Source organism: Phascolarctos cinereus, unplaced genomic scaffold (assembly GCF_003287225.1).
Source record: "Phascolarctos cinereus isolate Bilbo 61053 unplaced genomic scaffold, phaCin_HiC Scaffold_5;HRSCAF=322, whole genome shotgun sequence".
Lineage (NCBI taxonomy): Eukaryota > Metazoa > Chordata > Mammalia > Diprotodontia > Phascolarctidae > Phascolarctos > Phascolarctos cinereus.
The window spans coordinates 417,652,412-417,664,872 of record NW_027555958.1 but is presented as its reverse complement, the minus strand read 5'-3'; the positions used below and the strand labels follow the sequence as shown (position 1 = coordinate 417,664,872).

At 39.7% G+C, this 12,461-nt stretch overlaps 1 protein-coding gene across 2 annotated transcripts in view; it reads left to right on the top strand.

Moving 5' to 3' along the window:
* The window catches only part of PRRX1 (paired related homeobox 1), a 96,756-nt gene extending 88,205 nt beyond the window's left edge, over window positions 1-8,551 (top strand). Inside the window, exon 4 of one of the 2 annotated variants that reach the window (XM_020970510.2) lies at window positions 5,173-8,551. In XM_020970510.2, the coding sequence (XP_020826169.1) occupies window positions 5,173-5,311 (139 nt within the window). In that variant the 3' untranslated portion in view covers window positions 5,312-8,551. The remainder of the gene's footprint in view (window positions 1-5,172) is intronic. The other variant, XM_020970511.2, reaches the window with a different exon arrangement.
* Window positions 8,552-12,461: the final 3,910 nt, after the last annotated feature.

The following is a 12,461-nucleotide window of genomic DNA, read 5'->3' as shown; positions in this document are numbered from 1 at the left end:
TTTAGCACTGTATATACAGGAGGTCAGAAAAACTTGGTTCTGTTTCTGCTTTCCTCTTTGATCTCACACAAGTCAACTCATTAATCCAGTCTTTCTACTCTAAAATGAGTTGAGACTAAGAAATAAAGACTCATTTCCATAAATTACATATGCAAACAAATTTAAAGACTTGATAGCTATGTTAGGCATCTCTTTTTCCCATGTGTATATTGATGGTTGTTTACACTAGTTCCTTCTCGAAACAATCTGACAAGTTAATGTGATTCCATTGAACCAAGAACCAAACATAGTAAAGGTACTGTATCTCTTGCAAATACATGAATGTGAAGGAGATACAGCTTTGACAGCGTAGGCAATTTCTTATGAGCAAATTCTCTCCACCAATGCAATTGGCAAGCCTTTCTATGCTTTAGTAGCTGGCTTAGTGAAGTCCTGGAGACACATGAAGATTGACTAAGGTCACACAGTAAGGGCCAAATGCAGTATTTAAACCCTGGTCTTCCAAATTCCAAGTCATCCCCTAGACTATATTTCAAATAAGTGACTAAAAAAAAAATCAGACGCCAAGTGCCAAATAGGCAGCCAGCTGTCTAATCTGCTCAGCTGAATCACTTCTGCCATTAGCTTCAACCTAAGAACTTCAGGCTTGCTCCACTTTAGTCTAACCTTCAGCCTTCCTTTTTCCAGAGCAAATTTGTTGACTCAGGAGATGCAACCTACATAATTATTCATTCTCATTTCCCTAATGCACTCTTCAAGGTTAAAAAAAAAAGAAATTCCTGGGTATAGTTCAAAAGAAACTATAATCTCAGAACAAAATTCAATTGATGCTGTAGCCAAGGCCCTATAAACGCAGTCTTTCTCACCGAATTCAGTCATGTGTTAATTCTACAGGACAGAGGAGAAAAGGGGAATGCACTAATGGCTGAAATCAAGAGAAAGGCATGGTTCTTATTAATAAGGCACGACGAAGACAAGCTCAGCCTCCCAGTGAATATTAACCAAGGATTCAGCTGTTTTCCTGAGGTCTTTTAAAGGCTGTTTTCAAACAAAACACAAAAACAAAACCAAAGCGACCTTCAAGTTTCTTCTTGAATTCTTATCCCAGGAACTTTATATGTAGAAAATGGTTATGTTTGGCTCGGTTTGGATAGTTCCGTAGCATAGGAAGACAAGATGAGAACATCAGTAGTCATATCTGTACATTTTCTGCCTTGAAAACAAGTAAAATAAAGTTAATCTCTGAAGCACTTTTGTTTTCTTTCTTGAGAAAAGCCCATAGAAGAGGTGATGGCTTGAAAATCCAGTGGTCTTACGTAGACCCTCTTGGATTGGTGAGCATTCTGTGCCTTCTCACCTCTAGCATTTTAGGAAGCAAGCTGTTTCCTCTCTACCCTTATCCCCTTTGTTGAAGTGTCATTCAGTCAGAAGCCTATCAAGTATCCTACAGACACAACACACATACTACCCCCCTTCTGTGGATTAAGAGTGTTCATAAGCAAGTCAGGAGTCTAAAGGAAACATTGCTGTTAGCTAAAGCGGAGATGCAAAACCCTGTGGGTAAGACAGACTCTTGTAACGTATATACAAAATGCCACTGGAATCCATAGGTATAGAAAGAATAACTGTTTTCTGGTGACTTAAGCAGAAGCTTGGTATTTCAGACTCTCTGATGTTCATTGGGGAGGTGCTATGAGATGTCCAGAGAAACTGGATCACTTCTTTTAACTCTAGTTCATGAATTTATAAGCCTATTTTGGTTGGTACCTGTGATTTCATTGATGTAAGGAACTTCCAGTGTGGAAATTCTCCCATGGATGTAGATCAGCAACCCACTTTACCTTAGAGTCTTCTAGAGTTGCCTGGGGACACTATGAGGTTAAATGATTTGCCCATGGTCACATAGCTTGTGTCAGAGGCAGGAAGTGAACTTAGCTCTTTCTGACTCTATTCACTATGTCATGTCTGGCTTTCTAAATAATAGGAACAGAATGGAAGTTATACCATCTCTCTACCTAGTACAGAATTCAGTTCACTAACAATTAAAAAATCGCTTTGTGAACACTAACTACTATAACCAAACAATACCCCAGAATATCGCAGCCCTTGTAAGTCACCTATGGTTGTCATTCCAGAAGTAGTAGCTATAATCAGCCACCATGATGTCACTGTTTTGAAATATTATGGAACCTACTGCAATAAATTTTTGATGAAAGTGTGCTATTTAGTAGTATTCCAGTAGTATCTAGTACTATTTGGATGAAGGTGAACTCATGAGGCCATATTCTCCTGATTAAAAGATGCACTTTATTGCCATAATTTTCCTCTAAGATAAAGAAGTGCTGGTCAACTTTCATGTTGAAGAAAATTTTAGTGTGATACTTTACTTAGAGAGCACCTTGGTCCCATCAGAAAATTTACTATGGTAGTATCTAGATACTTAGATGAAAATATCCAATAACAAACGTAGCCAGTAATAAATCAAGCAACTTTGCCAGTTAGTTTTCTATCCAGAGATCAAAATCTTCATCAAAATTTTAAAGCTATCATCATTTTCCAACAAAACTGTTTCCCTGGGGTCATTGAAAGACTCTTCTTTCCTCCTCTTGATAGAGAAAAGGGCCATGCTTTCCTCCCGTCATTGAAGGCTTATCTCCTGACCTCCCTCCCCTGCCAACTCACCCCATTAGAAAATGAAGTTGAAATGATCAGGACAGATAGAATGAAGGCAAAAACAATAACAAAGCAACCAAACCAGACTAAACCAAATAAACGAATAAACAAAACAGGAGAACTTTGACCTGTTTAATTTATTCCTGACTCTCAGAAAAGTAGACTGGTATTCGTCAATGCTACATAATATGAAAGTTCAAATCTATTAGAAAGTCTCCTTTTGTGTGATTTGTATGAGGTATCAGCCACATTTTTTTCAAACTCTTTTAACTTTACCCTGAATAGTTTAAAAAGAGGCTATATAATTCAAAATTTAAACCAATATTAGGCTGACCACACCACCTATGATGAGTAGAGATCTCAAATCCAGGCACTTTCTTGTCTTAGTCCCCAGATGGTTACTTAAGTGTATGCTAGATGAAGATGCTAGCAGTTCCAATAGCATCTGGTGCTGAGATATACTGGTTCACATGGGGATTCAAGGCTATATGTTTGTAGAATTTGATTCGATAGGATTCCTTGGCATGCTTGGAAAGGCATAGCTTGAACAGTGGAATGAGGACCTGCAATTGTCTTTTAATAGTCAATTCTTTCTGAATGGTACAACTACCCTTGTAGTTATCATGATGATACACAGCAGTGATGGATGAGAGGGAAGAAAGAAGTCTTATCTTCTACCACATGTCTCACTAATACCTATTACTTGTAAGATAATTGTCTTTCCGTCTCTATGTATAATTATATGTGTGTATATATACATACATGTATACATGTCTATATATATATATGTACACATATATCTATAAAATGTGTGTATATGCACACACATGAAATGGGTTGAGAGCTTCTCAACCAAAAGAAAGCCAGTTACTCTATAAGCAATTATTAGGCACTTACAGGCACTATGTTAAGTACTAAGGCTGCAAAGGAAGGTAAAAATGCTATCCCATGTTCAAAGACCTCACATAGGAGAGACTACATGCATGTCAATAAATAGGTACATATAAGATGCATGAAAAGTAGATGAAAAGTAATCTCAAAGGAAAGGGCTCCAAAAGTTGTGTATGGAGGAAGGAACCAAGAAATGGCTCATAGAAGCCACAGGATTTGAATGAAGTTTTGAAGGAAGCCAGGGGTTCTAAGAAGTAGAGAAGGGGAGGGAGCCAGTACAAAAGACCTGAACTTGAGAGTGGGAGATTTGTATGTGATGAATTGCAATAGGCCTGTGGAGCTGCATAGCAGAATTCATGGAGGGAAATAACATGTAAGAAAAAGTAGGAGGAAGAGGCCAGTTTGTGAAGAGCTTTACATGCCACATAAAGGATATTATATTTGATTCTGGAGGTAATAGGGAGAGCTGCTGTCACCTTGTGAGCCCTCTTCCCCTCTCTGCTGTCATGTTACAAGTGAGTATTGAGGATATATTCTGTCTGTCTTGGGGTAGCAGCCTCAGTTTTCTCTCTTTTTTGGTCTTACCACTCGAGCCTTGGAACAATAAACTCTCTGGTGGCTGACAGAATCCTGTCGGAATGTAAGGGACAGAAAAACACATGTCATTCCATATATGAGCATCCTTTCCAGTTGAAAGGAATTTTGTTGGATCAAAAAAAATTAGGAGCATTTTCATTGAATTTAAATGTCTCTTTTTGAAGAGGTTCAAAGTGATGAATATTCTATAGCAAACCGTATAGTCATTTGTGTGGTGTGTTTGTGTGTATTTTCTTCTTGAGGACATGTAAGTGCATACATGGGCATTCCCTAAAGCTAACCAAAAACCTCTAATTACAAATTTCAGCACACTAGCTTTGAGGTCTTGAGATCTTAATTACAAGTTTTAGCAATGAAATGCAACTTCCTATACTTCTCAGTGATGGGTGTAACTAGAAGAAGAAGAAAAAAAAAGCCCTTGAGACTTTGGTGCCTGAATTCAGAGCTGTTAGTGCTAGAGGAGACCTCCAAAGGATTTGTTCAAAGGGAAGAAAGAGGCTTGTTAGTTTCATTAGTAGCTGGGAAGAGTACTTTATATATCCCCGAAGTGGTGATAGCCTTAGGCCCTGGTCCTGGGTACAATGAGCTATGTGGACCCATCTTCTAAGGCATGCAGAGCTACCTACAGCGTAGTTCTGAACTGTTGGGTGGTGTGGCTCATATTTTTGGCCCACTCATTGTCTAGAGCTTATTTTTAAGTGCTTGCCTTCCCCCAGTGCTGATTCCTAAGATCAGGAGCATAGGCAGGAAGGGAGGTTCAGGAGTGTTTTGTAAGGTTAACTGATGAAACACATTTGCAAGTTTTCCCTCTTGGAAATTAATCACTGCTCACTGGAGCCAACACAGCAAATGCCTTTCCTTCTTCTCACCCCACCCCCACCCCATCTGTTCTTTCCACTGCCCCCACCCACCCCCAACCACTGAAATTGGTTTCCAAGTGTCATACGGCAAAGACTTTGAGCTTCTTGAGACTAATGCCTCCTTTCCCTGTTCTCTCCTTTGTCCCTACAGTGCCATGGCTACTTATTCTGCTACATGTGCCAACACTAGCCCTGCGCAGGGCATGAACATGGCCAACAGCATTGCCAACCTGAGACTGAAGGCAAAGGAATATAGTTTACAGAGGAACCAGGTGCCAACAGTCAACTGAGAAAAACAAACAAAAAAACATTCAAAAACAAACCTAAGAAGAAACCAGAAACAAAGTAAAACAGAAAACCACCATAAGATACCTATCTTGCTCTGTCTACTGCTTCGTCTGCTGGGGAAAACAAACAAACACAAACAGACAGACAAAGAATGCAGAACTTAAACATTGGGACCATAGCAGAGAAAAGCAAGAGAGGAGCAAACTGAAAAAAAAAAAAGATTAGTTAACAAATGTTTCCTCTCCCTTTGGGATATCACTACCATTTGTTCCTGTGTTTGATTATTTTTATTTTCATTCATCTATGCTTTGCTCAGTATAATGCAAGCTTCTTCAGCTATGTCCGCCCCATCCCTCATTATTCTAAGTTTTTTTTTAATTCATAACAGCAGAACTATATAGACATGCAGAAAAGAGTGCCTAATGTCATACCGCTGACCCATCTTGAGCCTTAGTGCCTTCCCTGTCCTTCTGCCTAGCTCAGTGTCTAAAAAGCTCAGAGGGCTCTCAAGATTGCCAAAGTCTTTTTAAAGTGCCTGTCTGCCTCCCCAGAAACCTGATTTGCTCCCTGATTCTCTCTCTGCAATGTATGAGCAGGTTTTGAGGGATAGCTTCGGGAAAACAGCAGCAATGTCCAAAGCAGGTCACTAGCCTGTCCTGATCTCTTCCTACCTGGTTCATTCAGAGCACTAAGCCTTATTTAAAATAATAGCAACATAAAACATGACCCATCCACTCCCCAAAGTACCAGCCATTCTGGGTTTAGAATGATCCATACCTTCACCATTAGCTATTTTGAAGGGGGAGGGGAGTACCCTACATTTAAGAGAAATAGAAAACTAGTCCTATGCACAATCAAAGACTGAGATCTGTAACTGGTGTTGCTCACTGCTTCCTTGGTGCCACGGGTAAAAGGATAGTCAGATGCACATTTATATATATATACTGTATATATTTATATATATATATGTTATATATACATATATAATATTCTTACGAGCTTGGTTAGATGGTTTCTCAAATGTAATGCAATGAAGATGAAAACATCAGGATTGTCAGTGGGCTACCACCACTTTGTGTATCTCTAGTGAAGGCAAAAATTACTAGTAATTAGGCTCCTGGTTTATTTTCTTTGCTGATATATAATTCCAGTTAAGGCCATATAGGGCAACCCTTTCAAAATAGATTTTGTTGGTGCACTGTGACTTAAAATGGATCATAGCTTGATCTGAGGGTATGGAAATAAGGCCCTTTTATGAAGAGGTTGGTTTCATATGGTGTGATGAGAAGACCTGCTTTACAGTGGGAGTTATTTTAAAGAGAAGAAAAGCCATTTTAATCATCTGTCTTTTCTTCAATCAACAGTAATCTGAAAAACATTTTTTGGAAGTCAGCTCCTTAAAAAAAATAGAATAAACCCCCAATTTTAAAAGGCCATTTCTTTAAAAAGTGATTTTGAACCAATTGTACTTGCAATTGGGAGCATGGATACTTTTATGGTTTTGTTAATTGATGTTGATTTTCCCAACTGTGCTTTAATCTTACCAGGAAACCTCAACCGAGTTCTATCACCATGCTGTGCCTTAGTTTACCTGTTTGCAAAATGGGTTTTGTATTACTAATCTACCTCACAGGGGTGTTGTGAGGTTCTAATCATTTGTTCAAGTCATTCCTTCCTTGACTTTGTGGCACCTGGGAGGAAAGATGATGTCCTCATTTTCTAGCAGGAAAGTGCTGCCTTGCTATAAACAATTGCAATTGTGTATTGGGAAATGGGGAAACTGATATAAACTCACAGATTTCTCAACCACCATGTCTTTTGGCCAAAAGGTTAATTTACTTTGACTGCATGAGAATCAACATGAGAATACCGAGAATGCATGCCTTCTTTTTGACAACCCTTGTTTTTCATTCATACTTCTTCTCCTGAACAGCTTGGCTCTAGCATTATAAATTGCAAATCATTAAAACACTTGAGATTGATCTGCAGATTCCCTGGTGAGGGCCAAAGTGGTGAAGACCACGTAGAGGATGCAAAGTTCTGAACATGCCCCATGCAGATCAGTCATGTTCTTTACACAGCAGGTTGAGTTCATCATGACAATCTTTCATTTCTTCACATGGACTGCCATCCAGCCAAATATGTATTCCCTCATGCTGTCCCTAAATCTCTGTTGTGATTACATGTGTATTCTGGTGGATACAAAAGAAGTTCATATTACATCATCTTGTTTATGACCAAGTACTTTCCCTCCTCTCCCAACCTACTTGAGAGAATTCTCACTGGACCCCTGAACTATATGCTAAGGGATGTCGAATGTAAGGATCTCTATACTCATTTCCTACTTGGCCTCTTGGTTTTCTTTCTGATAGCTCATGAAAAAATACCAAGGTCCATGAATTAGAAAGTCACGATTTGTCTTGTGAAAAGAGTATGGTCTTGAACATTTTGAAATCTCCAAGGAGAGTAGAGGACTAAAAGTGTAATGAGGTAGGGTGTGTAGCGAAGGTGTTGGAAACACCGTTATTTCTAACAAGGTGCTTAGGTTTCTGAGGTAGGGAGAGAGGACAGGATCATTCTTAAATGAGATTTCTCTAAAACAGCTTGATATCCCTTGCCAGTCAAGAACAGAGAGTACTAAACACACGACCAGAGTTGGATAAATCTTAAGACTGGGACTACAATTCCCAGACACCTCAAAGTGCCACCAATGCTAATCAACCATGAGGATTTTTCCTGCTGGAGAAACCAAAGCACTGGCATCCATTTTCCTTTGCAGTTCACCAAGAATTATAGCACAGTACAAACGCTATGGTCTTGTGCATTTCTTTTCTGTTCTTTTTTTAAATGCAAGTATTATATGGAATTTAGAGGAGTAGCCCTCTGGCTCCTGGGTCAGGTGCCAACTGGGAACTTGGGCACTACAAAGCTTGAGGCATCTCCCTGTTTCTCACTCTTACCATACCCAAATAATGATAATAATAATAATAATATATATAGACTATCTATCTGCCAGCCTCACCCCTCCACATAACAAGATGCTGGTCCATAGAGGATTTAATAGGTGAAATAAAACCAGGAGAGGTGATGAAATGAAAAGGGAACAACACTGAGGGGTAGAAAGACCTCATAAGAAATGTATTATGTAAATTATATCTTGCTTTATGTTGTAAAATATACAGTGTTTGCGCTAGAATAGAAATGATTCCTTTTCAATAAAAAGAAAGAACACTCATATCTCATCTCTTGTTTCATGCTCTTGTGTCTATTGCCTCTTTGATGTCCAGATACCCTGTTCTACAAAGTCTGAGATGGATATTGAGGGGAATGGGATGAAGGGAAGAAGGGGCAATGAATAAGAGAATTGTAGATATATGGATTAGGATCTAACATCTGGAAGGCGCTTCAGAGGTCATTCTCATTTTACAGGCCAAGAAACAGAAGTTTCCAGTGGTTACTTGCCCAAGGTCACACAGTAAATGTCAGAGGCAGGATTTGAACCTATGTCCTCTGACTCTGGGAGCAGCTAGGTTGTGCCATAGTCCATCGAACAGTGGGCTTGGAATCAGGAAGACTCATCTGATCATTAAATCCAGTTTCAGACACTTAGTAGCTATGTGACCCTGGGCAAATCACTCAACCTTGTTTACCTCGGTTTCCTCAGCTGTAAAATGAGTTGAAGAAGGAAATGGCAAACCACTTCAGTGTCTTTGTCAAGGAAACCCCAAATTGCATCACAAAGAGTCAGATACAACAGAAACAGCTGAACTCTGGAAGCAAGGCTTTTCCTACTGAACTATTGTTTTCCTTGAAAAAGGACCTGAAAGAATTATTGATCTTCATGAGTGGTGTGGGGAGAGAGTAGAAATGTTATTTCTTAGAGGAATAAGAAGCCATGAAAAGAAACTGATCTCCAATGTTCTTTGTTGAGCTTACTATTGTCACCAAGATCTCAAAAGCCCTTTCTCACCTCCCCCCACCTGCTGCCCCCAAAATACTCTTAGATCCAGTGACACTGGCCTCCTTTCTGTTCTTCACACAAGATATTCCATCTCTAGACTCCAGGAATTTTCACTGACTATCCCCATGCCTGAAACACACTCTCTCCTTGTCTCTACCTCCTGGCTTCTCCAACTTCTTTCAAGTCTCAGCTAAAGTCCCCTTGAATGCTGATCATTTAATTCTGTTGATTGTCTCTAATTTATTCTGTCTACATCTTGTTTATATATAGTTGTTTGCATGTTGTCAGGCCCATTAGACTGTGAGCTCCTTGAGGGCAAGGACTGTCTTTCGCTTTTCTTTGTATTCTTGGTGCTTAGCACAGTGCCTGACATGTAGTAAGCTCTTAATAGATTCTTGTTAACATACTGACATTTTGTTTCCCATTGACTTTCCTAAACCTTTTCAGTCATCCTCAAATCCTTTACGACTCCCTGACCTCCCACACAAGAGGGACATGGCTTAGCATACTATTTCAGTGAGAAGTTTGGAGTCATTAGATCAACACCCTTTACTCTCACCTTTACTTGTAAAATCTTCTCAGCACCATCACCCACTACTCATCCTTCCTTTCTCTTTCAGAAGAAGAGATATCTCTATTCTTTGTTAAAATATGCTCTTCTGTCTCTAATTTCATCCTTTCTTTCCTTTTTCGGTGTCTTGGGGCAGCAGCATTTCCTCTCTCATGTATCTTTAATCTCTCCTTCCTCTCTACTGACAAACTTACTCAGGTTTCCATAATCCTCAAAAACAAACCAAAAAAGTTCTTAATCTGCTATCCCATTTAGCTAAGTGTTCCTTCTCTTTCTCCTACCCTTCCTTGACAATGTTCTTGAGAACTTTGTCTACATTTGATATTTCCACTTTCTCATTGTCCACTTTCTTCTCAATGCCTTGCAATCTGGTTTCTGCTGCCATCACCCTTCTGAAAATACTCTCTCTAGGGTAACTAGTAACTTCTTAATTGCCAAAAAACAATGGTCTTTTTTCAGTCTTCATTTTCTTTGACCTCGCTGGAGTATTTGACAACACTGATCACCCTTCTTTTTCTACATACTTGTCCCTCCAACTATTATCACCAGGTGGTAAGCAAGCAGTAGTCAAAAGGCAGGATGCAAATGCCAAGCCCAGACACTTGCCATTAGTGACAGAGTGTCAGAATCAAAAGAACAAAGTGGGCAGATATGATCTGGTTAGCAAAGCAAAGTATTGGAATCCAAAGACCAAAATGAACAATGAATGTCTAAGGTCAGGGAAAAATCCAAGAACCTGCCATATGAATTCCATGGAGGTTGCCAAGGGCAGAGATGAGATGGAGGATTGATGATTTGGCCAAAATTTGATCTCTAGATTCCATGATGGCTAAAGGGCACAGAGATATGCAACAAGGAATTGTCTGGTTCAGGGATGGGGAACCTACAGTCTTGAGGCCACATGTGGCCTTCTAGGTCCTTAAGTGTGGCCTTTTAACTGAGTCCAAGTTTTACAGAACAAATCCTTTTCTTAAGGGTATTTGTTTGGATTCAGTCAGAGGGCTGCACTTGAAAACCTAGAGGGCTGCATGTGGTCTCAAGGATGAAGGTTCCCCACTCCTGGAGTTAGTGATGGTTTTAGTGAGTTTAGAAGACAAGGTCAGATGGTATACAGTTGAACTTCAAACTTCCATGTACATGTTTGTAGAACATGTGTGTTTTCCTACTGAACTTTGTAGCTTTAACTCAATTCAATAAACATTTATTAAGGACCTATAAGTGCCATGCTGAACACTGGGGATATAAATAAGAAAAAGGGGGAGGGAGGGATCCCTGCCTACAGGGAGTTTACAATCTAATGGGAGAAGACAACACACAAAAAGAAACTGGAAAGAAGGGAAGCTGCCTTGAGGGCATCTTGTTCCATGGAACCAAAACCAAGTAGAGTTACATATGAAAGTAGGGTAGCTGCAAAGTCTAGGTTCTGACTTCTATTAAAAAAAAAAGTCTTTGGGAAGAGTTCCAGCTCTCCAAACAGAGGAGAGAGGAGGCTAAGGGATGTGGACAGGAGTTGGCTTTCTATGGAGTTAGCAGCATGTTGAAGAGATCTGAGGTGATCAGTTTATCCTGGGAGGGTCATCTTGTTCCACAGAATTAAAAGCAAGCAGAACTGCTGATGGAAAATAGAAAACTTGTCCTCTCTCTCAACCCAACTGTCCTCCCAGAATTTGTGAGTTTCTGCTTTTGACCCTGTTTCTGTACTGGACACCATTTTATGCTTCTGGCCCTTTCTAGGTTACCCAGTTCCATTTGCACAAACTCCATCTCTCTAGGAATTTCAATTAACCAGTTAGAAATTGAAAATCATTTTTAGGTGCCTACTATGTGTCAGACAGTGTGCTGGACACTGGGGATACAAATGCAAGTAATGAAACAATCCCTAATCACAAGAACCTTGCATTCTAATGGGAAGACAATACATACACACATATGCACAGAATAAAAATGGAGATATTTGCATTTCTGTAGACAGTTCCCATTCAATGCAATTCAATTGACTTCAACAAGTATTTATTGAACATCTCTGTGTGAAATACTATACTAGGTATTGTGAAAGGTATGAAGATGGATAAAATGCCATCTCTGCCCTCAAGAATCCTGTAATTTAATTAATGGAGGAGATAAGGAAGGCAGTTATAAAAATAAACAAAACAAAAGGCAGAACTTCTGAGTCATATGGAAGAGGTTCAAGAAAAGAATTATGGGGGCCTTGTTGTTGTTTGTCCTTCTGACTATGACATTGGGAAGATGATGTCATGACTTGCAAGTGAATTGGATTTAAGTGAGGCAGGGCTGTGCAAAGTCACCAGCCTCACTTTCTCCTCTAAAGGAGAGATCATAACTAGCTTAAGGCATCAGAGAATGCTTTTTGGAGGAAAGGGCATCAGAGCTGGACCTTGAAGAGAGTACAGGGTGTTCCAAATGTCTTCGTGCTGTTTAAGCTTTAATAAACAGCTAACCTGCAAGACTTTTGGAACACCTTGCATTTCAACAGGTAGCAATGGGAGAGGAAATGGAGGTGGAGGGGAGAATACAGGTGGGAGGAAACCACAAAGAAAGACCTGGAGGTAAGAGACCTACTGTGTATTTTGAAATGGACCAAGTCTAGCTGGGCTAGAGC